This window comes from Eptatretus burgeri, chromosome 17 (genome assembly GCF_056783735.1).
Source record: "Eptatretus burgeri isolate ZD-2024b chromosome 17, Ebu_testis_v1, whole genome shotgun sequence".
Classification (NCBI taxonomy): Eukaryota; Metazoa; Chordata; class Myxini; order Myxiniformes; family Myxinidae; genus Eptatretus; species Eptatretus burgeri.
Window position 1 is genome coordinate 39,843,664 of NC_140977.1, and position 27,141 is coordinate 39,870,804.

At 37.2% G+C, this 27,141-nt stretch overlaps 1 protein-coding gene across 1 annotated transcript; it reads right to left on the bottom strand.

Moving 5' to 3' along the window:
* Positions 1–93: 93 nt before the first annotated feature.
* Positions 94–23,409, bottom strand: COX6B1 (cytochrome c oxidase subunit 6B1). Its single transcript, XM_085861335.1, has 4 exons — positions 23,244–23,409; positions 3,804–3,917; positions 422–522; positions 94–255 (listed from the first exon to the last, which is right to left on the bottom strand). The coding sequence occupies exons 2-4, from the start codon at positions 3,907–3,909 to the stop codon at positions 202–204; spliced, it is 261 nt and encodes an 86-aa protein (XP_085717461.1). The 5' UTR covers positions 3,910–3,917; positions 23,244–23,409; the 3' UTR covers positions 94–201.
* Between the last annotated feature and the right edge of the window lie 3,732 nt (positions 23,410–27,141).

Genomic DNA, 27,141 nt, shown 5'->3' on the forward strand with positions numbered 1-27,141 from the left:
TGATCAAGGAGATGCAGCAAATGCAAAATTTTCTGCTTTATAAATCAAGCGAGAGAGTGTTTCAGATCCAATAACAATCAATAAATAAAGAGATTCCATCAACCAAGTTTATTGAGCTGCAAAGGCTGCAACGAGTTGGGTAGAAGTCATGGTGCGATTACAATAAAGATGGACATCAAGGACATTGAAAAGGACACGCTTTCATACGTTCCCAGCAAAAGTACCCGCTTCCTGTTGTTCATCCCACTTCTGAATCTGAAAAGATCGCAAGTACGAGGGATCAGATCGATCAAAACGGGCTCATGCACACTCACACCGTCTGATTTTGAAGTCAAACCCACAAGTTGTTGGAAAAAACACAATCTCCAAAAAAAAACTATTGGTCGTTTTGAAAAAGTGACCCAGATCTTCACAAACTCACCCATGACATAGGGCACATGGATTTGTAGACACGCTGATACCATTCGCACGGAAGGGGGTCGACACCTTTGGCATTCAGGGCCTTGGTGCAACGGTAGAAATCTGCCAACAATGGTGAAAGAGAGGTGAGTGTACTGGGGCCGATTTCTCAAAATCGATTAAAAGTTCATTTGTTGGGAGGGGAGGGAAAAAAAAATAATCACATCAAAGAACATGTCAATTGCATTTATAAAACAATGAGTAAATATGAAATTAAGTAAAATCTGCCCTTTTCATACACCTATTATAAAAATAAAAAACACTTTTCAACAATCAATTAAAATATATATATATATATATATATATATATATATATATATATATATATATATATATATATATATATATATATATATATATATATATATATATATATATATATAAACACTATATACACCATGTATATATATATATATATATATATATTAAACACTATATACACCATGTATATATATATATATATATATATATATATTAAACACTATATACACCATGTATATATATATATATATATATATATATATTAAACACTATATACACCATGTATATATATATATATATATATATATATATATATATATATATATTAAACACTATATACACCATGTATATATATATATATATTAAACACTATATACACCATGTATATATATATATATATATATATTAAACACTATATACACCATGTATATATATATATATATATATATATATATATATATATATATATATATATATATATATATATACACACCATGAATACTTCCAAGTTCTGGGTTCGTGGCCAGACTCCGCTATCTGTGCTCTGAGAGGCTGTCTTCGAAGGCTAAAAAAAAACTATTCTGGAAATGCATTGCTTAACAGTTATTGTTCATTACCTTCACCATCGAAAGTGGACAGCTGATGTTATCACCCTGACTGTCTTTCTGTTTGTAAGCAGGATATCTCAAAAAGTTGTGGACGGATTCGGATGAAACTTGGTGGACAGGTTGAGTGTGAGACAAGGACGAATTTAATTCGATTTTGGTGAAGACCTGGATGCGAGAATCTTTTTAAGCGATTCTTCACCATTGAGAGATAGGGCTAAACCGATCTATAGCACGATATCTCGAAAAGTTGTGGACGGATTTGGATGAAACTTGGACAGGTTGGGTGTGTGACCACGACGAACTGATTCGATTTTGGTGAAGATCCGAATCCGGATCTGGATACTAGAATTATTTAATTTTTTTAAAAGTGATTCTTCACCATTGAGAGATAGAGCCAAAAACGATACATTGCACCATATCTCAAAAATGTATCGGACCCGATATGTTCTCATGGATCAGGCATTACGTGGCGGAGGTATGTGGTCTACCGAGTGCCCTTCTAGTTTTCATTCTGCATTCTTGTGTCATTGTCCAGGCCCTGCACTCTTCCGAGCATCATTTAGGTAGGTGGTTGCGCTTCCTACTCTCAATTCCCCCAAAAATATTTTGTCTCATCAATGAAGGGCTACAAAAGACATTTGACATTTCACAACCAATCGAGGACCCTCAAATGAAGCATGTGGCTGTCTCCTCACGAAGGACTCTGTCTTTGAAGTTGCATTTGCTGCTTTGCAGTACATTTTAAGGATGCAAAAAACAAAAATTAAAAAGATTCAAGAATAATGACATTTCATAATTCTCAATTGGTGACAATAGCTACATTTTTTATGATTGTATAAAAAAAAAAAAAGAACAAAGAGTGATTGCCTTTCCCTGGCTAATCAAAATATTACGGACTACAAATAAGATGCTTTTGGCCAACTCTGGGTAAGGTGCCAGGGGATGATTTTGCTCCCTTTTTGGCTCTGCGGGGAACCAAGCCAATCAAAATTACAATTGACCAACAATATGATCAAGTGTGCCAGATTTTCAACAGGTGTTTTGATTTTCTTTCTTTATTTTAAACACCAATCTCAGGTTCATCGTGGAGCCCATACGTATAATGACATATAGGATGGGGACAGTGGACATCACTGTACTTCTACATTAATTACAAGGACACGGAAACAGATGAGCCTGCATGGTTATATGGGATTTCAATAACGGTTCCCTTCATTATGAGCCAGGGGTTCCATCAGGAATTCCAAGAGGTGTTTAGAAGGCCTTCCAGATTAATGTTAAGTTTTTTTTTTATCTGCCTTTATTATTTTCCAATAACTAGTGGCAACGCTGGGTATAGCACAGTCTCGCCTCAAATATGGATATCTCAAACTTTTTATTAACCTCCGCCATCTTCGAAGATGGATGGAGGTTACTGTTTTCACCCCTTTCTGTTTGTTTGTTTGTTTGTGAACAGTATTACGGAAAAACTCCTCGACGGATTTCGACGAAACTTGGTGGGGGGGGGGGGTTAGGTATGGTCCAAGGATCATGCCATTAAATTTTGGACTTGGCCCCCCCCCAAAAAAATTGTTAGAGAAAAAAAAAAATTTTTTTTTTGCATTTCTACATGTTTAAAGAGATTTCCAACCCCCCCAATTTTTTTTTACTCCCTCCCCCCCCCCCAAAAAAGAGAAAAATTTTTTTTGCATTTCTACATGTTTTAAGTGGTTTCCAACCCCCCCAAAAAAAAGAAAAATATATATATTTTTTTGCATTTCTACACGTTTTAAGTGATTTCCAACCCCCCCCCCCCAAAAAAAAAAAATTGGAGAAAAGAACTATAACTGTCAACACTGTTGACATCATATTTAATGAATAAGATAAAAGGTTCACTTGAGTGACCCAGCAGTTTTGGCGGTGGAGGTTTTGCACTCTCCCGAGTGCTCCCCCTCCAGTTATTTTTTGGAACCATACTCTCCACAGTGAGTGTCGTTGCTGCCGAAGCAGTTTCCTGGGCTGTTGAGCACAATCCTGGACAGGTCGCCACTCCGTCGCAGGATACTCGAATGGCTCAATTATCCCAGCAAGCTGGTACTCAATTTGCCAACCTCGGAAGGATGACAGGCCGAGTCAACCCCCCTGGTGTGTATTAATTCAGCGGCCAACGAGGCTTGAACTCAGGACCCTTGGATCCCAAGCCGCTAACTGAACCACTGAGCCAACACCAGGCTTTATTTCAAACTATGCACAGGATAAATTAAAAAATAATGTTTGGGAGGGAAGGGTAAAGCAAAACAAATGGACATTTATGCACAACAGATAATCAAATTTCCTCAATGCGAGACGAGACGTGTTCCTCAAACCAAAATAACATGTGAAGAGGCAACTCGACGGTCAACTTTAACATGTACACCTTGTGCTCAGCACTCCCTTAAAAGCCCCTTACAAAACCCGCAGAACACCCACGAGGTGCCCCGTGTGCAAGACACTCACCCAAGTAATTCTGATAGCAATTGCGCGTCTGGTTCTGGTTGGGAAAGCGTGCATCAAAGGGAGCTGTTTTGTAATTCTTCAGCTTTTCTTTAATGGTTTCCGACATCGTGATGTCTGCAGAAACAACAAATTTGGAGGCAATGGCCCACTTATTGTAAACATCCACAGAACAGGTCGACCTCGCATTAGAATAAAAGGTTGCTCACAAGGAATTAACACAATGTGCAGGATTTTAACATAGGATCCCAGCAACACGGGCTCAGTTGGGAACGTCGATCAGCTGACCCAACAACTCGGGAGCTGCGCTGGAGCCACCACATTCGTTGATCAGGAGGGTTCCTGAAGCAATTCGATCGCACAAGGGGCTACCCTCGAGAGAATTGATATTAAAAGGATACCATGGGCCTCTATATCAACACAAGGACAACCGGCTTAATATTTCGACTGAAAAACAGCATGGTCTCTTTTGTGGTACTCTGCTGGCAGGACACCCAGAGTTTCGGTCTGATCAGACTGTCAGAAATCGTGCCGACAACCAAACAATTCAACTTACAGCATTTAGCTTCTACTACTACGACTACTATCACCACCACCACAAAATAGTCTTTCGCACCACAAGTCTTTCACGAAGCGGTTCGCCAAGCTTGACGTTCAACTGAAGACAACAGGAATGTGTAATTTGTTCAGGGTGCCGGCGATAACTCTCCCAATATGTTCACCAAAGGGCAGCGTGAGATATCTAATGTCCACCAACGACCAGTCCCGGCAGACTGGTCCTCCGATTCAACGTCCATCCGAGGGACGACACTACACTACACCCACACACCACCCTACCTGTAAAACACCGGGATGTAGTTTATTTCCGGCTCGGGATTCGAACCCAGGTTTAATAGCTCAAAAGCGAGTGTGCGGATATTCTTCCCTGCCAACTCATCAGGAACACAAATATAGGGAGCATATTTGGAAAGGAAGGATAAAAGGAACATCCAGAAAGGAAAAAAACAAAACGAGAATGAACGTGAATATGACTATCATGGTAGGGCTGCAGGAGGGACGATGACTATCATGGTAGGGCTGCGGGAGGGACGATGACTATAATGGTAGGGCTGCAGGAGGGACGATGACTATCATGGTAGGCCTGCAGGAGGGACGATGACTATCATGGTTGGCCTGCAGGAGAGACGATGACTATAATGGTAGGCCTGCAGGAGGGACGATGACTATCATGGTAGGCCTGCAGGAGAGACGATGACTATAATGGTAGGCCTGCAGGAGGGACGATGACTATCATGGTAGGCCTGCAGGAGGGACGATGACTATCATGGTAGGCCTGCAGGAGGGACGATGACTATAATGGTAGAGCTGCAGGAGGGACGATGACTATCATGGTAGGGCTGCAGGAGGGACGATGACTATCATGGTAGGGCTGCAGGAGGGACGATGACTATCATGGTAGGGCTGCAGGAGGGACGATGACTATCATGGTAGGGCTGCAGGAGGGACGATGACTATAATGGTTGGCCTGCAGGAGGGACGATGACTATCATGGTAGGGCTGCGGGAGGGACGATGACTATAATGGTAGGGCTGCAGGAGGGACGATGACTATAATGGTAGGCCTGCAGGAGGGACGATGACTATCATGGTAGGCCTGCAGGAGGGACGATGACTATCATGGTAGGCCTGCAGGAGGGACGATGACTATCATGGTAGGCCTGCAGGAGGGACGATGACTATCATGGTAGGCCTGCAGGAGAGACGATGACTATAATGGTAGGGCTGCAGGAGGGACGATGACTATAATGGTAAGGCTGCAGGAGGGACGATGACTATAATGGTAAGGCTGCAGGAGGGACGATGACTATCATGGTAGGCCTGCAGGAGAGACGATGACTATAATGGTAGGCCTGCAGGAGGGACGATGACTATCATGGTAGGCCTGCAGGAGGGACGATGACTATCATGGTAGGCCTGCAGGAGGGACGATGACTATCATGGTAGGCCTGCAGGAGGGACGATGACTATCATGGTAGGCCTGCAGGAGGGACGATGACTATCATGGTAGGCCTGCAGGAGGGACGATGACTATAATGGTAGGCCTGCAGGAGGGACGATGACTATAATGGTAGGGCTGCAGGAGGGACGATGACTATCATGGTAGGCCTGCAGGAGGGACGATGACTATAATGGTTGGCCTGCAGGAGGGACGATGACTATCATGGTTGGCCTGCAGGAGGGACGATGACTATCATGGTTGGCCTGCAGGAGGGACGATGACTATCATGGTAGGGCTGCAGAAGGGACGATGACTATCATGGTTGGCCTGCAGGAGGGACGATGACTATCATGGTTGGCCTGCAGGAGGGATGATGACTATCATGGTAGGGCTGCAGGATTGACGATGACTATCATGGTTGGCCTGCAGGAGGGACGATGACTATCATGGTAGGGCTGCAGGAGGGACAATGACTATCATGGTTGGCCTGCAGGAGGGACGATGACTATCATGGTTGGCCTGCAGGAGGGACGATGACTATAATGGTAGGGCTGCAGGAGGGACGATGACTATAATGGTAGAGCTGCAGGAGGGACGATGACTATAATGGTAGAGCTGCAGGAGGGACGATGACTATAATGGTAGGCCTGCAGGAGGGACGATGACTATAATGGTAGGGCTGCAGGAGGGACGATGACTATCATGGTAGGCCTGCAGGAGGGACGATGACTATAATGGTAGAGCTGCAGGAGGGACGATGACTATAATGGTAGGGCTGCAGGAGGGACGATGACTATAATGGTAGGCCTGCAGGAGGGACGATGACTAATGGTAGGGCTGCAGGAGGGACGATGACTATAATGGTAGGGCTGCAGGAGGGACGATGACTATCATGGTAGGGCTGCAGGAGGGACGATGACTAATGGTAGGGCTGCAGGAGGGACGATGACTATCATGGTAGGGCTGCAGGAGGGACGATGACTATAATGGTAGGCCTGCAGGAGGGACGATGACTATAATGGTAGGGCTGCAGGAGGGACGATGACTATCATGGTAGGGCTGCAGGAGGGACGATGACTATCATGGTAGGGCTGCAGGAGGGACGATGACTATAATGGTAGGCCTGCAGGAGGGACGATGACTATAATGGTAGAGCTGCAGGAGGGACGATGACTATAATGGTAGGGCTGCAGGAGGGACGATGACTATCATGGTAGGCCTGCAGGAGGGACGATGACTATCATGGTAGGGCTGCAGGAGGGACGATGACTATAATGGTAGGGCTGCAGGAGGGACGATGACTATAATGGTAGGGCTGCAGGAGGGACGATGACTATAATGGTAGGGCTGCAGGAGGGACGATGACTATCATGGTTGGCCTGCAGGAGGGACGATGACTATAATGGTAGGGCTGCAGGAGGGACGATGACTATAATGGTAGAGCTGCAGGAGGGACGATGACTATAATGGTAGAGCTGCAGGAGGGACGATGACTATAATGGTAGGCCTGCAGGAGGGACGATGACTATAATGGTAGGGCTGCAGGAGGGACGATGACTATCATGGTAGGCCTGCAGGAGAGACGATGACAGTAGGGTAAGAATACTGATTCTGGCTCACTTTTCCCCATGTAAATGAATGGGGGATTTTCAGCGATTTATATTTTTTTACCCTAAAAATAAACCCCCTTTTTATCCGTTTTTCCCTGCTGTGCAGGGGTTTGGCTTTTTGTGAGGCAATGTTTTATGGTCGGATGCCCTTCCTGGACGCCTCTTACAACACAGGGATATGGTACACCTATTCTAACCGGGGCATACACCGGGACCAGTATACTGGTACTCATTTCGCCGACCTCGGAAGGATGACAGGCTGAGTCAACCCCCTGGTGTTAATTCAGCAGCTGAGCGGGATTCGAACTCGGGACACTGGGATCCCAAGCCGCCACCCTAACCACTAAGCCAACACCAGGCTTTGTATATATATAACCAGGCTATCCCAAGGTATATTTATTTGTCTCCCCTTTAACCTGGGGGTTGAACAGCTCACTCATTGAACCTATAAAGATTTGTTCATTCTCAAATTCCTTCAATAGTTTAATTTTCTTTGCACAATAATCCCCATCTAAAATATTGACAAACAAAACATTTGAATCTTTATATTTTTTAAGATACCCCTTTTGTGCCATTACGAAATGATAAACTTCTCTTAATGCTCTTGTTTGACCACCTCCTGAGCCACATATCATTTTGAGATTTTGAATGTGAGGGTTGGGACACACACACATACACATCAACAAACAAAAGTTAAGCCTTGACTATTCAGTTGAGGATTCTGTGTTTGGGGTTCACAGATCTAAGAACGTCCCCCTTGACACACATTATATACTGTAATACACCTCGGACTTGTCCCTCTAGTGTCCACAAAGGTGTATTATATGCTTAGTTTTGTCTTTTGTAATTCCTGTGAATAAAATGAACCTAAAATCTCTTCCCCTTCCAAATCATATATTTTATAAGTCCAAGGAACTGTATCTATTACATCAACAATTTTAAAAAGTTCTTTCGTCCATCGTTCAGTAAAACCCTTTTCAAAATGAGATTTCCACCTATATATTCTTACGATATCACCAACTTTGAACTTAGGTTTTCTGACATTAATCTCTTTTTCATATTTTAATTTTGTAAATGTTTCTGATGGCTTCATATTCGTTGACGTGTGAATCGTGTCATTATACTTATCCACAATATCCTGAATAAAAGATAACCATTGTTGTGAACCGAGTTGTGTGAATTTTTTATATAGTCTCTCTTTTAAGGTACGATTAAAACGTTCAACAACAACTGCCTTCCCTTCATTAAAGGTACTGTATAATGTAATACTGTTATTTTTTAGAAAATTCATAAATGTCTTGTTATAAAACTCTCTACCCTCATCAGTCCACAATTTTTTAGGTTTTCTCTTACTTTTATTAAATATCTGTTGAAAAGCTAACATAAGAGTTTTACCTGTTTTGTTTTTTAAAGGGACAACCCACGCATATCTACTCCTCAAATCAATAACGGTTAAAGCATACTTGTACCCCTTATCATTATTGAGTTCAATCAAATCAGCAGACCAGATATAATCAACTTCCTTGGAATAAACTTTCCTTCTCTGAAACTTTGTGAATATTGGTTTATGTAATTCATCAGCTAATTGCTCTTCAGTCTTAATGGCATCATTAGAGCCTATGAGTTTTTTGAATTTCCAAGTCCAAGTTTCAATTTAGCACTAATCATCTTCTTCACGATGAACCTATCAACTTTTTCTCTCAAGGTTGGATTTTGTATCAGAGACAAATTATACAACATTTCTCTATCGGCTTCATGCTTTTCTTCCAACGTTGTGGTATTCCCATAATCAATATCGTGTCTCATGCACACTTCATCAACTCTATTGATTGGTTTACTCCAGGATTTAGGATTGTCTGCCTCATCTAATCTTTTATCTAAGTTTGTGCCTGGACCACAGAAAGAATAACCTGGAAGATGTAATTCCCCTGGTATTCCAGTAGTTGTAAATTTACTTCCTGATAAAAACTTTTGTATATCTCCTCCGAGTTTGTGTTTGGAGATAAATTGATTTTTTTTTGAACCACACACCGAACATATACCTTTTTGTATAACCCTGTTATTTTTACTTTTAATATATGAAATATTTTTAGTATTAGTTTTCTTTTTACATTTGAGACAATAACTCATTTATTTATGAGAAAAATTCCTGCAGAGTGCAAAAACCTTTTTAGTTTCCAACATGCACATTTGAATCTTCATTTTTAAAACATAAAGAATCCTTAGAAATGCCTTCACTCTCTCCTCCATTTATTTAAGAAAAAACTTGAATTAAAATGAATAGCTTGACGATGTCAATAGTCTTGAAGAAAATATTGCAAATAGACTTGTCAATTCTTTGTTTTCCTCCTCGGTGGGTTGAGTTATTTTCTGTAATACCTCTATTCTTTTTTGAATCTCACTGGTTTCCATATTTTGATATTTATTCATTCTCTCTCTTTCCTCCCTCTCTCTCTTCTCTCTTTCCTCCTTCTCTCTCTTCTCCTTTTCCTCCTTCTCTCTCTTCTCCTTTTCCTCCTTCTCTTTCTTCTCCCTCTCTCTCTTCTCTCTTTCCTCCTTCTCTCTCTCTTCCCTCTCTTCTTCAACTCCTTCCTCATCCCTTACTATACTTGAATCGTTTACACCCCATAGAATATTATACATATATTCATCAGGATTTCTTGTTATTCCTGTATCCAAAATAATTTTTTTTACAACAGGATACCAATAAAATTTCTTTTGAATTTCTAAAAGAGCCTTACCTTTTCTTAACCTTATAATTTTTTCATTATTTAACATTCTAATTAAATCTAAAGTTGTCGGTTTATCAACATCAGCATAATGCCAATCTTTTATTGAAAATACCTCATTCTTATGTTGTAGAACATATTTATTAAAATACCGAATACCCTTTTCTTGAAGGTATGCTTGAACACAGAAATGATAATTTTCTTGAAGCCTTCTTGCTGTCATTTATGTATTAGAAATATATGTTAGAATAATATTATGGCACGAAACACCTCCCCATCTTCCCATAGTTAAATCATTTTGTATTTCCTTACTTATTATATATAATCCTGTTTTTTCTGTTTTCATGAGATAAACAAGGGCAAAACCATTATTATATTTACCCTTATTAAATTCTTTTATTTGTTGTTTACTAATCGTGGACCCACAAAACTCATTCTCGATACCAAGTGGATAATATTCTTCCTTACGAGACTGATTTAATTGTTCCAGGTCTTCGAGGTTAATTTTAAATGACCAATTATACCCTAAATCATTCATATCATACCCCCATTGTTCTATTCTCATACAAACGATACGCCCTTCTTTATAAAAATTTATTTTAATTCGAACTGTGAATTCTGTATGACCTGGAGATAATATCAACACTTCTGTATCTTTAGAATACACAGCCGTTTTATTTAAGTATATATATTGTGATAAATCGCTTAATCTCACCAAGTCATTCGCGTCAGTCGGGCTTGGATAATTTTTTAATTTATAAGCATTTTTCATGTTAATATTTTTGTTTATATTATATTTATATCGTTCAGCCTGTGCCTTTGTGTAATAATTTGATAAATCAATATCCAGTTCTTGAGATACACCAAAGATAGAACCATCTTTACCAACATAAGTCATTTATATTAGATTAAAAATAATATCATAAAATTTTTTATTTTTGTTGAGTTGAAATAACACATATAGACATAATTGACCACAACACTTGGAATTTAATTCTTGGACTTGAAATGTTTGATAAACACCATTCTGTAAGAATTTTATAACTTCAACAGGTGGTGGAAGGCCAAAACTATCAAAATAATATTTGTCTTGACTATTAAAAATACAAACCCAATGAGAACCGTTCCCATTATTATCTTCTAAGTTCATAATAATATTCTTTGTATGTTTCGGCACATTTGTTAATTCATCTCTCATACAAATAACCACATTATGAATTTTTAATTTCTTACAATATTTGGCAAGTTGTAAATTTGATGTTGTATTATTTCCAAATTCTTTCAACCACTCATCAATGCTCATTTATTTATTAGAAAGATATAATCCATTACCTCTTTTCGTTAATTTTACACCTGCTTGTGCTATAGAAGAAAGCATATCTCCAACTAACAATCTCGCTTTATCAGGCAGACCTTCAAGTTTTTCAGCAAAATCTACAATTACACCACTTCCACTAATTTGTTTCTCCAACTCTTTGTTATGTCTTTCCAATTCTTTTTGAGCCTGGAGTTGAGCCTTCCTTTCGTTGGCAGTTTTGACCGCTGTTGAAATACCACCCGTCAATGCTCCAACCGCACTTAAACCAGCAAATAAAGGAATTAGAAATGGGAGAAATCCTCCACTCGTCTCTCTTATTGAATATTTTTTCAACATTGGTTTTGTCATTTTAATTTTAAGTGAGCCAGTGTCATTCAAGATTTTAACCTGTTCTCTTGTGAGCAAAACATCAATTCTTACTGCTCCTTTTCTCTGAATTGTATTAACGTTAATCGTACAAGGCTTTTGATTTTGAACACAAGATGATAGTTTATGAAGATTGATTTGATTAACATATACCCCAGTTGGTACTTTGCCACTCATTTATTTAACAAAAAATTATGTGAGACTAATCATCACACCATTATCTGTATTAATCTGCAATTCTGTTTCTTCCAAAAGCAAACAATATGTATCAACTTCTTCACTCTCTCCTCTTTCAATGTATAGGGAAGTATCCACTCGATTAGACTTTATAGTTTCTTTTTGAGCGCTCAGGTCAAACGTATAGATTGTATACAAACTTTTAAATGCTGTCATATCCAAAATAGGTTCTTTATTTCCATTACTTTCACACACCTTTTGGTAAGACTTGTATGCTTCAGCAAAATCATTTTTTCCCAATTAATTTCCAATCTATCTCGTGGATAAAATGTTCCATCTAGAGAAACGCGAAGTTGTTTCACCTTAGCATTATCACTCAATGCATTATTCTTATCAGTCGCAGTATCACCATCTGGCTTTTTAAAAATCATCCACAGATATCGTGGCTTTCCTTCCAGAACACCCAAATTCCACGTGTAAGTAGTTTGATTGAGTTTAACGTGTTGACATCTTCTTTTGAGGTATGATACACTGAGTGGTTTTTTGAGTTAAGTCTTCGATTCAACATCTCTTCTGTTTTAAGATTAGGAGTATATTCACTGATATACCAACTCATCTCCTCAATTACAAATTTATTCTGATCACCAAAAGCATTACCAACACCAAAAAGCAATCTATTTTCATTATCATTCCTTTGTAGTTGAAATCTAATTTTAAGACCATGCAGAACTTTATCATAATCACAAAATCCAAATATACCTTTAAGAGGAACTGCCACAGTAAAACTATTTTCTGCTTTTGTATCATCATTATACATTCCTTTCCTTTGAATATATCCAGGGTCTGTGTTTGTTCCCGTTGACATATCAGGAATAAAACCTTCGACAGACCCCTTTCCCATTCTATCACTGAATGTATAGAGTGTAAATTTCATCATTTCAGATACAGCAGAGACATAATCAACCGCTTCAACTTCTTGTGTTCCAATATACAATCGCACACTATCAAACATTTTCCAGAAGAAATCATTTACAAGTGTAGCGTTTGTGTTATTCCCAGCCTTAGTGAATTTAAATTTACACAACAAGAAACTTTCGGAGAGATTCAAATAGGTTTGTTGATTATTTATTTCAAAACTTTTTGTCCCATTTGTATTCCAGTCTGTTCCAGTTATTGCATTTACCTTGAAGTAATCTTCTTTTTTAGTGGAGTTTGAGATAATAATAGTATCATCCAAATCATAGATACTATCAATTGCTTCCATACTTGTATTTATTTAGGAAAAAAGATGTTAAAACTTTTGAAACCCTGATCCAAGTATTTGAATTATTTTCTGTCGTTCTTTGAGGAGCTACTGAGTTTTACCTTTCTTAATTTCTTTTATTGCTTGTAATTTATGAGATTCTTTCTGAGCATCTTTTATACTCTTTACAGCACCTGCTACATTTCCCACAGCAGAAGCAGTTGAACCAATTAGGTCTTTATGTTTAAGAATAGTTGAACCAATACCCATGAGAGTATCAATTATCCCATCTCCTCTAAATTGATGTCCGACACCCCTTTGTCTCTTAGGTTTATAGTATCCTCTACCAAGATACATACCTTCACCCTTGTAGTACGGGGAAAGGAACATCCCATCCCCTGTAATTATTTTATATTTTCCCAACTCGTGCTTCCTCACAATAACCATCGTATTTATTTATTGAAAAACTTCACGTAGGTGAATTCTGATGGATATAACTTCTCCATTAAAAGAAATCACACGATTATCTTGGTCGGTTATCCTAAAATTTACTCTGTGTATGGTTTTTCCTGACACAGGTAGATAAACCAAATTTTTGGGTTCCATATTGAATTTATAACCAATTGGGGTTGAGTATGCGCTGAATGAAAATATTGTATTTGTTTTTTTCCCATCATTATAAGCACCATCAATCAAATCACAGTGAATTAACACCGAATTTATTCCTGAGGATATTTGAATGACATTATCACTGTAAAACGTCCCATTAGTTTCAATCTTTTTGAGGAGAAACCCAATAACTCTCTAAATGAATTATCAATTGTGAAATCAACCTTGTAGTTATTTTTAACTTTAATCGTTGATTTTGAAGTATGTTTTTGAATGTTTATAACAATATTTTTTGGTTCATCACCCTGTTCTTCCATAAGACGAGCAATTTCGGAAGATATTTGAGAAATCTCATATGCTCCGGGTGAGACTGTTATCGTTTTGTATCCACTTCCGGGATTATAACTAAACTTGTCATTTTTATCAGTTATATTAAATAAGGTATTATAAGTTTCCATGGACAATAAAGATGCCTCATATTCTTTTGTTGTGTCAAGTTGTAGTGGGTATGGGAATGAAGATGTGTGGTCGCTTGTTGTGAAATTGAAACTAAGGATTGTGCTTCTCATCTTATTTAATATGAGATAAAATGTCTTTATATTGATATTTATTAATTATTTTCATGTTCATCAACTGGTCTAAAATGGCTGATGCTTCATTAAAACAATTGTTATTTCCAGCCTTCTGACTGCCTAACAACAATAACAGTCTATTAACTAATTGCGATGGGTCATTTGGAAGAAAACTAACACCTGAACCAAGGATACTTAAAGCCTGAATAATGTGTTTCTCCTTCTCATTCTTCCTACTTTTACCAGAAAGAATAACCTTATAATTTAGAGTGTTCAGCAAATCAATATATACTCTATCATCATTATTTTCCATATCCAATGGTTTATCAATATACTTTGATTCATCCTTCACAGTTGAACCTTGTCTTCCATCTTTTGTGAGAAGAAACATTAATCTCGGAGTTAGTTTAACAGGGGGTTGAGCAGAACTTAAGAACCTTAATTCATCATTAAATATCAATACCTTTTCTTGAACAAGATGAAATATTGCTGGTTGTTCTGTTGGAATGAGTCCTGCTTTGGTTTTTGAATCCGCTGAATATTCATTGTTTTGAACAGCATTCACAATATAATCATCAGGGGGTTGATTAATCTCTTCCAGTTGTTGAAATAAACCTTCATCATCATATTCTAATTCTCCTAAATGCTCTAATTCTTCCTCCGTCATTTGACTGAAATCTTTTAACATTTGAAGCTTTCTAGGAGTATATTCTACTGTGGGAACTGTGGAAACATCTTTCATTTTTTCTTGGGAAGTTTTTAAAAGTGGTTTAAAAAATTTCTCTTGTTTTCTTTCAAATGCTTCTTCGCCCGTTAGTTTCTGTCTGCGTTTCTTCTTTATGTCTTCCTGTTGTTTTACAACTTTTGAAACCAACTCTTGATGTTCCTTAAATCTTCTTGCTCTTTCTTTTACATCCATTTATTTATTGTAAAATATCATTTAATGAATTGTAAAGATCAACAGGGAAATTTTCCTTTTCTTCATCATTCAAGTAGATGTGTTCAAATAAATCCTTTTCTTTAAATATTTCATCAAATTCTTTATTAACATTAATGCGAGTTGTAATTTCTTCTTCACTAATACTTGCATCTCTGCTTTTCATACGTTTGCGTTGAGTTTCTTCATCAACATCAAAACCGAATGATAAAATCTTCACTCCACTCAGATGTTTAATAATTTGTCTCTGCTCCTTCTGGATTAGTTTCTAATATCCCAACACCACCAGATTTTAGTTTCCTTAACTCACTCTTACAATGTGAATATTTTGTTGTACCAAGAGAAACCTCCTCAAATATTTGTCCTTCATTCCTCAATCGCATATGTTCCTCCACTGAAATATAGTGATAATCTTCACCTTTTACTTCTCCAGGTCTTATTGCTCTAGTTGTTGTTGATACAATGCGTATCACGGGGTGTTTTTTAAGTAAATTTACAATATTCTCATTTGTACTACACAAGAACCTTGATTTATGAAAGTTTTTTCCAGAAGCAGATTTACCCACAAGATTTATATATGTAATTGTTTATAAAACAAAAAATATATCCCTTAATATCTCATCTTGTTTCACAACAATATATTTATATTTTTCAGTCGTGTGCTTCATATAATCCTCAAATTTCTTTTTACTACATAATGTAGAACAATTATCTCTCCAAAAATTATTGATATCTATTGAATTTAACTTGAATAAAATAAAAGTATTAGCATTGTTTCTGATGGAACGACGAGGAAGTTGAAAGTACGATTGACTAAGATAAATACAATTACAAGAAGAATGTCTCCCTCTTGTGTAGTAGCTGTCCATTACCGTTTGGTTTCTCTCATTAACACAATCATCAAAGATAACGAGGTTCTTTTTTGATTTATCCAAATCTTGGGGAGACGGTATATCATCCGTATTATCACTAAGAATACAAGTTATAGGATTTGATTTCTTTTTACATCTCTGTGTATCACAAAATAGTTGAATTATATCTTCAATGTTATAATCATTTAGGTTTTTTTGACGTTTAAATAAACCTATTATATCTTCTTTTTGAAGACCAGCATTAAAACCTTGTGAGAGTAGTTGATACTCTGGTTGAAAACTCGACTTTGTGAAAATTATTAAATTATCATAATCTAAAAAGTTGGGAGTGAGGAGCATTTTTAAAAGTAAGCAGGTTTTTCCACATCCACTTGAACCAACTATGAGACATCTTAATGAATTTGGGAGATTTTTATGGTTGTTAAATTTTATCTTATTTTCCCAAATAGGTAAAAAATCATTCATTTATATATTTGAAAAACAGGTTATTTAATTTATTATTGGCTTTTTAGAAACTCTATATTTTATCCTAAGTTCAGGTTTAATTTCAAGATAATCCATTATTTTATTTATACAATATCTTGTGTTGATATTTCCCTGAAAATTACATCCATGAATAATATACAACAACAATCCTTTGAACATTTCTCTTATACGTTCAGTTTCTTCCCTTGTAAGGAAAGGTGTGTTATCATCCTCATACTTTACATTCATTTCTCTAATCAATCTTGTAAAGTAATTCATTTTTGGTGTAAATCTAAAAGAATTATTTTCCTTTTTATATTTTTTATTATCATTAATTAGAAGATAATCACAGAATATACATTGTTTATAGGCTTTTGACTCTGTGTTTAATCCCTGTCTTTCACACGCAGGACAATTCTCAAATTTGTCATATGGAGAATCAGGAAAGTCTAGCATATTTATAAAGTAAAACTTTACTTAAACTGAAATTCATCTATACTTTCAGTTGTATATTACCATCGATATCGATATACTTTTTTTCATTATCAGATTCAACGACAACATTTTTTATATTAAAGGTAATTTTAAAATTATCGTTAACTACTATTGAACGAAATGTCATTTCACCTGATATATTAACATCCTTTATTTCATCAGGATTTACATCTTTAGGGTTGTTGAAAAAAATACAAATTTCTCCTTGCATATTACAGATGGTCTTATCTTTTCTTTCTAAAGCTTCATCCATAAGGTTTTTGTTCTTTGATACTTTTTCTTGTTTCATTGCTTTTTCTAGTTTTGAATATATTACTAGAAGGAGAGGAGAAACTTTTGTTAGAGATACTTTAATTGATGTTCTACCAGGTATACTAAAGGCCCTTCCACTGAAGGAAATTGAAGAACTCATATTATTTACCATAATAGTTTTTATCCAATAGTTGTTATATTTATCTTTGTTCAATTTTACATCCTTGACATATTTCTCAGTATCTTTAACAGATGAAGAGATTGATTGAAACTTGTCTTTTGTGTCTTGAAACATTGTATTTATTAAGTGAAAAAGTTGGAGGATAAAATGTTTTTTAAGCACAGATTCACCTATAAATTAAACGAAATTTTCATCAAGAAAATTTTAGTTGAAGCAAAGTTTTATTCTATAAATATGGTGAATACAACGTACTGCGATGTTTGTAATCACGAATATAAACATTATAGAAAACACCTCCGAACCAACAAACACACATTTAATCTATTTCATCAAATATCTCCTCTTGAGTTGGAAAGAAAACATTGTGATATCTGTTCAAAGGATGTTTTGAAGAGTAGTTATAATCAACATCTTCAATCACAAAAACACAAGAAAAATGAGTTTAAAGTAAAGGGAGACTATTATATTAAAAACACTGATGAGGCATTTAAAGGGCATATAAAAATAAGGATTTTTCAATTTGGAGAACCCAGTCCATCATCAATAGCTGAATCAATTGAAATAGTGAAACCCGATGTTGAAAAATTTATTAAAAAGACATTAAAAGAAATAAAAACTTTAAAGTTTTATATGGGAGTGAAAATGAATATGAAAAGACAAGATGAAGAACAAACTCCTTATATGAGAACAGATCTTCATTTTATAACATCATTTCAAGATTTTTTGAATAGTGGGGTTTATGAAGAACTATCAAGACAAGAGGAGGATGTTGATAATACAGTGGTAGGAAGTGGATTCAATATTAAAAAAATCATCTTTTTAGATATACACATTCTAAAATCAAACCCTCTTAAAGCTTCTTCTTATATTGAATTACCAAAAGAAATAAAACTAAAGAAGGCAGTTGTTAATATTAAGAACAATGATAATAAATGTTTTCTCTGGTCTGTTCTTGCTCACTTACATCCACCAAAATGTAATTCAGAAAGAGTAAAACAATATATGAAATATGAGAATACCTTGGACATTAAAGATTTTAAATTCCCAATGCCACTAACAGATATTCCTAAATTTGAGAAAAAGAATAATCTTTCTATTAATGTATATGGATTAACGGATACAAACAAAGTTCAAATATTAAAAATTTCAAACAACTATAAAAATGAAGAAACACACATTGATCTTTTATATTTTAGTGTTGGAAAGAATTCACATTACACATACATCAATAATTTATCAAGATTAATCTCTTCTCAGGTATTCAGAACAGCAAACAAAATATATCCTTGTAAGCGATGTCTTAATTCATTTCATACAAAAGAACGATTAGAACAACATTCAAAATATTGTAGTAATCATAAATCAGCTGTAATTACAATGCCTAAACCTGGTGAAAAGATTTCTTTTGAAGATTATAATAAATCTATCATGCACCCATTTGTGATATACGCTGATTTTGAGTGTATCCTTAAAAAGATAAATACTGCTTCTCCTAATCCAAAAGAACCATATACAAATAAATATCAAAAACATATTCCTTGTGGTTTTTGTTATTATATCAAATCATCTGTTGGAGAAAAGTATAACAAACTTGAACATTATCGTGGAAAAAATGCTTCACAAGAGTTTGTAAAACGATTAGAAAAGGATTGTATAAGACTCACTAAATTAATGAAAGAAACAAATGAACCGATGAAATTAACCAAAGAAGAAAAATTAGAATTTAGAATGAACAATATCTGTCATATTTGTGAGGGGGAAATTAAGGAGTCTAAAGTTAGAGGCCATTGTCATCTTACTGGTAAATATAGAGGTCCCGCTCATTCCTGTTGTAATCTTAATTATAAATTACCTTCTTTTATTCCAGTCTTTCTTCACAACAGCGCCAACTATGATACACATCTATTTATAAATGAACTTTCAAAAACACCAGGGAATATTTCTGCCATAACAAACACAAGTCAAAAGTATATTTCATTTTCAAAAATGATATTCACAAAACCTTTAACTCGTATTAGGTTTCTAGATTCTTACAAGTTTATGGGAACACCACTAGCCTACCTCGCATCAAATCTAAGCTCCACGGACTCTTTTCCAAATCTTAATTCATTCTTTCCAAAAGAGGAAATTCTCACTAAAGAGGAAATTCAGATTAAAGATGAAATTCTGATTAAAGAAGGAATTCTTACGAGAGAGGAAATTCAAACAAGGAATGAAATTCAAAGTAAAGAGAAAATTCTTACAAGTAAGGGAATTTATCCTTATGATTATATGGATTCATTTATGAGATTTAAAGAAACACAACTTCCTTCAAAAGAAAGTTTCTATAATAACCTTTATGAAGAAGAGATAAGTGATAAGGAATATAAACACGCACAAGAAATATGGAAAATATTTAAGATAAAGAACCTTGGAGAATATCACGATTTATATCTAAAAACAGATGTTTTATTGTTAGCTGATGTGTTTGAAGCTTTTAGATCACTCTGTCATAATAAAAATTGTTATGGATTAGATCCTGCCCACTATTTCATAGCTCCTGGTTTAGCTTGGAGTGCAATGTTGAAAATGACAAAACAAGATATAGATTTAATCAGTGATGTGGATATGCTTTTGATGATTGAGAAGTCCAAGAGAGGTGGAATATCACAAGTATGTTCAAAAAGATATGCTAAAGCAAATAATAAATATCTCCCAAATTATGATAGTGAAAAAGATAGTAATTATTTGATGTATTTTGATGCTAATAATTTGTATGGATGGGCAATGTCTCAATCTCTACCTTATGGTAAATTAGAGTGGGTGGAAGAAAAGGATTATGAAAAGGCTTTGATGAATATTGTTATTTCTTCTCAAGAGGAATTGAATGACGAAGAAGAAGGTTATTATTTTGAAGTTGATTTGAGGTACCCGAGTGATCTTCATAATAAGCATAAAGATCTTCCTTTTGCATGTGAGAAAGAAACTCCAAAGAAAGAATGGTTAAGTGATTATCATAAAAGTTTTAATATTAAAGGTAAATCAACAGAAAAGTTATTAACAACATTCTATGATAAAGAGGGATATGTTTTGCATCAGAGAAGCTTAAAACAGTTTTTGAGAGAAGGATTGAGAGTAGCTAAAATTCATAGAGTTTTAAAATTTAAACAAAGTCCTTGGGTGAAAAAGTATATTCAATTCAATACAGATATGAGAGCAAATACAAAAGTAAAATTTGAAGGGGACTTTTATAAATTAATGAATAATGCTGTATTTGGAAAGACTATGGAAAATGTTAGAAACAGGCAAAACATTAGATTCGCAACATCTTGGAAAGAAGCTTCGAGATTGATAAATAAACCAAGTTTTGAGAGAGAAGAGGTTTTTTCAGAGAACTTTTCTGCAATTCATATGAAAAAGGAAAGTATTGTAATGGATAAACCAATTTATATTGGAACAGCAGTTCTTGATTTATCAAAGATATTGATGTATGATTATTTGTATAATGACTTAAAGAAAGAGTATGGTGAAAATGTTTCATTGTTGTATATGGACACTGATAGTTTTATCCTAGATATAAAAACTGATGATGTTTATGAAGATATGAAGAAAAATATTGGAGTATATGATACAAGTAATTTCAGCAAGAAGAGTGAGTTATTTTCCAAAAAGAATGAAAAGGTTATTGGTAAGTTTAAGGATGAGTTGGGTGGAAAAGTAATGAGTGAGTTTATTGGATTGAGAGCAAAGGCATATGCTTATAAGTATGGTGATCAGATTGATAAGAGGTTAAAGGGAATAAAGAAATATGTAATAAAGAAATCAATAACTTTTAGAAATTATTATAATTGTTTGATGAATAAGAAAGAAGAATACAGGAAAATGAATACAATAAGAAGTTATAAACATAACATATATAGTGAAGAAGTAAATAAAAAGGCATTAGGAGCCTTTGATGATAAGAGATTTATTTTAGATAATGGAATAGATTGTGTTCCATATGGATATTGTATGATAGAGTGTATAAAATAGATTGCGTTTTAACGATGGGAAGAAGGGTTAGGGTTTTTAAGGGCTACACTGCTTTTTCACAATATATAAATGGTTAAACCAAGTATTAATCAAACTAAAGAGTGGAGAAAATCTCAGTCTTGGTATATAAATGGAAAACATAATGAATGTGAAAAATATCAAATAAGTCTTATTGAAAAAATAACTAAAACAAAGGTAAATAAAACAAATAAGCGAATCAATTTAAAAAGTAGTAAGTTAGAGGATGTAAAGAAAAAATGAATATCCTTGAATGGACTGAAAACTTTGATGGTTATCAATTGAACAATGAAAAAACAATTTACTATAATCTCAAAATGATATGTGGCTCAGGAGGTGGTCAAACAAGAGCATTAAGAGAAGTTTATCATTTCGTAATGGCACAAAAGGGGTATCTTAAAAAATATAAAGATTCAAATGTTTTGTTTGTCAATATTTTAGATGGGGATTATTGTGCAAAGAAAATTAAACTATTGAAGGAATTTGAGAATGAACAAATCTTTATAGGTTCAATGAGTGAGCTGTTCACACCCCAGGTTAAAGGGGAGACAAATAAATATACCTTGGGATAGCCTGGTTATATATATACAAAGCCTGGTGTTGGCTTAGTGGTTAGGGTGGCGGCTTGGGATCCCAGTGTCCCGAGTTCGAATCCCGCTCAGCTGCTGAATTAACACCAGGGGGTTGACTCAGCCTGTCATCCTTCCGAGGTCGGCGAAATGAGTACCAGTATACTGGTCCCGGTGTATGCCCCGGTTAGAATAGGTGTACCATATCCCTGTGTTGTAAGAGGCGTCCAGGAAGGGCATCCGACCATAAAACATTGCCTCACAAAAAGCCAAACCCCTGCACAGCAGGGAAAAACGGATAAAAAGGGGGTTTATTTTTAGGGTAAAAAAATATAAATCGCTGAAAATCCCCCATTCATTTACATGGGGAAAAGTGAGCCAGAATCAGTATTCTTACCCTACTGATGACTATAATGGTAGGGCTGCAGGAGGGACGATGACTATAATGGTAGGGCTGCAGGAGGGACGATGACTATCATGGTAGGGCTGCAGGAGGGACGATGACTATCATGGTAGGGCTGCAGGAGGGACGATGACTATCATGGTAGGGCTGCAGGAGGGACGATGACTATAATGGTAGGCCTGCAGGAGGGACGATGACTATCATGGTAGGGCTGCAGGAGGGACGATGACTATAATGGTAAGGCTGCAGGAGGGACAATGACTATCATGGTTGGCCTGCAGGAGGGACGATGACTATCATGGTAGGCCTGCAGGAGGGACGATGACTATCATGGTAGGGCTGCAGGAGGGACGATGACTATAATGGTAGGGCTGCAGGAGGGACGATGACTATAATGGTAGGGCTGCAGGAGGGACAATGACTATCATGGTAGGGCTGCAGGAGGGACGATGACTATAATGGTAGGGCTGCAGGAGGGACGATGACTATCATGGTAGGGCTGCAGGAGGGACGATGACTCTAATAGTAGGCCTGCGGGAGGGACGACGACTATAATGGTAGGCCTTTGTGCTACCTGACCTACAATTAACCTTGCAGGTCGAGCGGACACCTGCTTACCAGGTTTGGCGACGAGTGAAGTCACGGGACCGAGTGCGTCGAGTGGGGAAAACGAGCCAAGATTGCGCCGAACGAACGCGGAACAGCAGCGAGAAGGGCACTGTCCCAGATCCGGAAAGCGACCGGAAATAGATTCTTCACACCTCGTCAGGATTAATAACCGTTTGTCAAACTTAAAAGTCATGTCATGAATTTAGTTAACTATTAGTTATTGAATAAAGTTAAAATCAATTGAACATCGGGTGGTGTTCACGAACCGAAAATCAAAACACCACCGTTGAGGGTACCAACCGCTACACCGCCGGAAGTGATAACATGTTCAGGAAGGCTTAAATTAAAATAAGAGTAAAACGATCGGTTCTCAAGGAGAATTGTCTGTTTGTTCTCCACGCGGAGGGAGGAATGCGCATGAGTCGGGATGAACACGAAGGAAAACCGGAGTCGGGACAGGGGGGAAAACCCACAAAGGATTGATTCCGACATATTGTACAGTATTGTATCCTGATTAAAATCCACGGATCGGTGTTTTTGTTTGTCATGCTACTCCTTCTCCAGTTGTGGGCTGATTTCATCCATACTTGCTGCGAAAGATAAGTATGATCCCAATTAGTGCAAAAGGGTGTTTTTATCTTTGCCGGTGGTCTTGGGGGAGGGGGGAAGAAGTGGGAGTACACAAATTCTCCATGTAAATATGTACTGTATCGTTTTTGTAAATAAGTGATTTTTTATTTATTGACTTATTTCCCAAAGTGATTTTTTTCATGACAGGAAGTGGTTATTTTGTTTTTTACATTACCGGAAGTGATTTTTTATTTTATCCATGACCGAAAGTGATTATTTATTTCCCAAAGTGATTTTTTAAAATATTTCCGAAAGTGATTTTTTTCATGACAGGAAGTGGTTATTTTTTTTTTACATTACCGGAAGTGATTTTTTATTTTATCCATGACCGAAAGTGATTATTTATTTCCCAAAGTGTTTTTTTTATATTTCCGAAAGTAATTTTTTTCATGACAGGAAGTGGTTATTTTGTTTTTTACATTACCGGAAGTGATTTTTTATTTTATCCATGACCGAAAGTGATTATTTATTTATTTCCCAAAGTGATTTTTTTTACATTTCCGAAAGTAATTTTTTTCATGACAGGAAGTGGTTATTTTGTTTTTTATATTACCGGAAGTGATTTAAAACCTTTTTCCCGGAAGTGATTTTTTTTCTTTTATCCATGACCGAAAGTGATTATTTATTTATTTCCCAAAGTGATTTTTTTATGACAGGAAGTGGTTATTTTATTTTTTTGCATTACCGGAAGTGATTTTTTTTCTTTTTTTCATGACTGGAAGTGATTAATATGTATTCATTTAATTATGTGTTATTTGTGTGTTGTGTTCTATTTATGTGTTATTTCCTATTTGTGTATTATATTTGTGTTGTTTGCTATTTTTGTGCTATTTGCTATTTATGTGTTATTTGTGTGTTGTGTACTATTTTTGTGTTATTTATGTGCTTTGTGTGTTATTTGTGTGTTGTGTGCTATTTATGTGCTGCTTGTGTGTTTTGTTATTTATGTGCTATTTGTGTGTTGTGTGCAGTCCCCAGGCAGTTATTTCATTGGTATTCATTTTAGTTAGCCCTTCCCTCACGTGTGGTGGGTATATGGGACAAGATGCGCTGTGAGGACTTTTGGTTAGGTCTCATTCCATTCTCTAGCCCTTTACCCTCTTTAAATGTTCTTTGCTGCACACATGATCTTCTCTTCATTGCATGTACGCCACAGACCGCAGAACAAGAGGGACAGCTTCATTGGCATCTACCGCGAAAACCCTGTTCAAACAGCCCACCATTCCCCAACGGAGACTTTGTTTCAACCTTCTCCATGTACTCGAGCCACAATGCTACAACCTTCATACAACCACCACAACGCCTCCCTAAAAATCACCACAATAAACTATGCATGCCCTTCTCACCACAACCGCTACAAACGCATGAGCATCCTCACCAGAAATGCCACAGCGCTTCACCCACCTCATCACAACCACTACAAAACGCCGAAACCACAGTCGGCACCCCGGACGTTCACCACTGTCCTGTGAGGATATTGGGGAACAATGAACACTATCTACCCTGGCAGATGTTTGAGTTCGGAACATATTGGCACATAGCTCAAAGTGCAAGCATGCACTTGGGTCCATTCAACGTGATCTGAAAAGTCCTGATACTGTGCTAAATAGCGACTCGCATTGGTGCCCAGTGCACGTTCAGAGCCGGAAAGTGCTCCCAAAAACCCACACCCAAGGTTAATCATGCCTGGTGTTGGCTTAATGGTGAGGGTGGCGGGCTTTTGATCCGAGAGTCCTGAGTTCAAATCCCGCTCAGCTGTTGAATTAATACCAGGTGGAGCTAACTCGGCCTGTCATCCTTCCGAGGTCGGTAAAACGAGTGCCAGCATGCTGGTATACTGTGTCGGAGTGGCGACCCATCCAGGATTGAGTGCAATAGCCAAGGAGACTGCTTAAGCAGCACCAACACTCTGCCAAGAGTATGGTCCCAATCTCCTCAAGGTTAATCTCGGAGCTCCGTCGCATGGCCGGGGAGCGAATGAGGCCATTTTCAGCTTCAGAGCCTCACAGGGATGGGGCTACTCCTTAGGAAAGCATCTGCGCACCAATGAGGGCACTGGGAAATACCTACAGAGCGTTTTGATCCGAATTGAGGCTCCTCCTTCGTCAAGCGTCTGTAAAATAGCTGCGCAAGGATCATTCGAGTAAGTCAGTCTTCAGAACAGTCTTCATCACAGTCTCCTTTCCATGGTCTTCTGCAAAGGTCACACAGTCTTCTTCTCAGTGTGAAGGGCCGGGCAAGGAGGAGAGTCCTGGCCTGATGAGTGACGAGAGGAGAAAGGCGGAGTAGAGCGCTGTGTGGGCAGAACGCCAGACCGATCATATATTTTAGCATTTACACTTACAGACTTTCTCACACGCCATTATAAGCTATCCTGTCACACGTTCTGTCTCTTTTATCTTCTGTCTCATCTGTGGATGCACAAGAGCAAAAAGAGCAACCCACAGATAGGCACCTCTTAATTTTTCCTTATCTGCACCCCACATACACTTTGTTGCACCCCATTTGCACTTCCCCACTCGTGCACAATCGACACCCTCAGTTTTCTTCCCTCCTTCCCCCTCCAAAGTGAATGGGTTTGCGCTAGTCCCTTGGCCGCACCGGGTACCACAGAGGTCGTTTACACCTCGTACTTTCTCATATCTTTCTACCCTATTCTAATTTCCTTGGGTATGTTTGTTTGATGGCACCTGTAATGTTTGCATGAGATAAGATTGTAGAAGTTTGTATCATGTTAGCTCTGCACTGTCTTCTTTTGTATGTCACTGCTTTTCTTTCGCCGCACCTTACAAACCCTTGCTTTCCCCTGCTGTGCATATTGCTGTGTATTAAAACCCTTTATTGTTCACATGTCTTTTTCCTCATCCTCACTTTATTGTACTAAATTGCTTATGTTATAAATGTACCAAGCTCTTTTCCTCCATTGGTCCAGTGTCGTCTGCACATAAGTTAACCAGGAAGTTTTACCCCACTGATTGGCTCTTGTTAGCCGGTACATACTTGGCAGCTCCGCTCGGCTGCACCTGATACGGTAAGTTAACACAAGCACCCAAAGAGGGCACGAAGTCTGCGCACAGGTTAACCGGGAAGTTTTACCCCACCAATTGGCTCTTGTTAGCTGGTGCGTACTTGGCAGCTCCGCTCAGCTGCATGATACGGTAAGTTAACACAAGCATGCAAAGAGGGCACGAAACTCGCTTGGTATGGTCAATCCACCAGAAACGGGAACACGGGACGTAGTGTAACCCTGCTAGGATTGGCAGTCCCAATCGGTGTT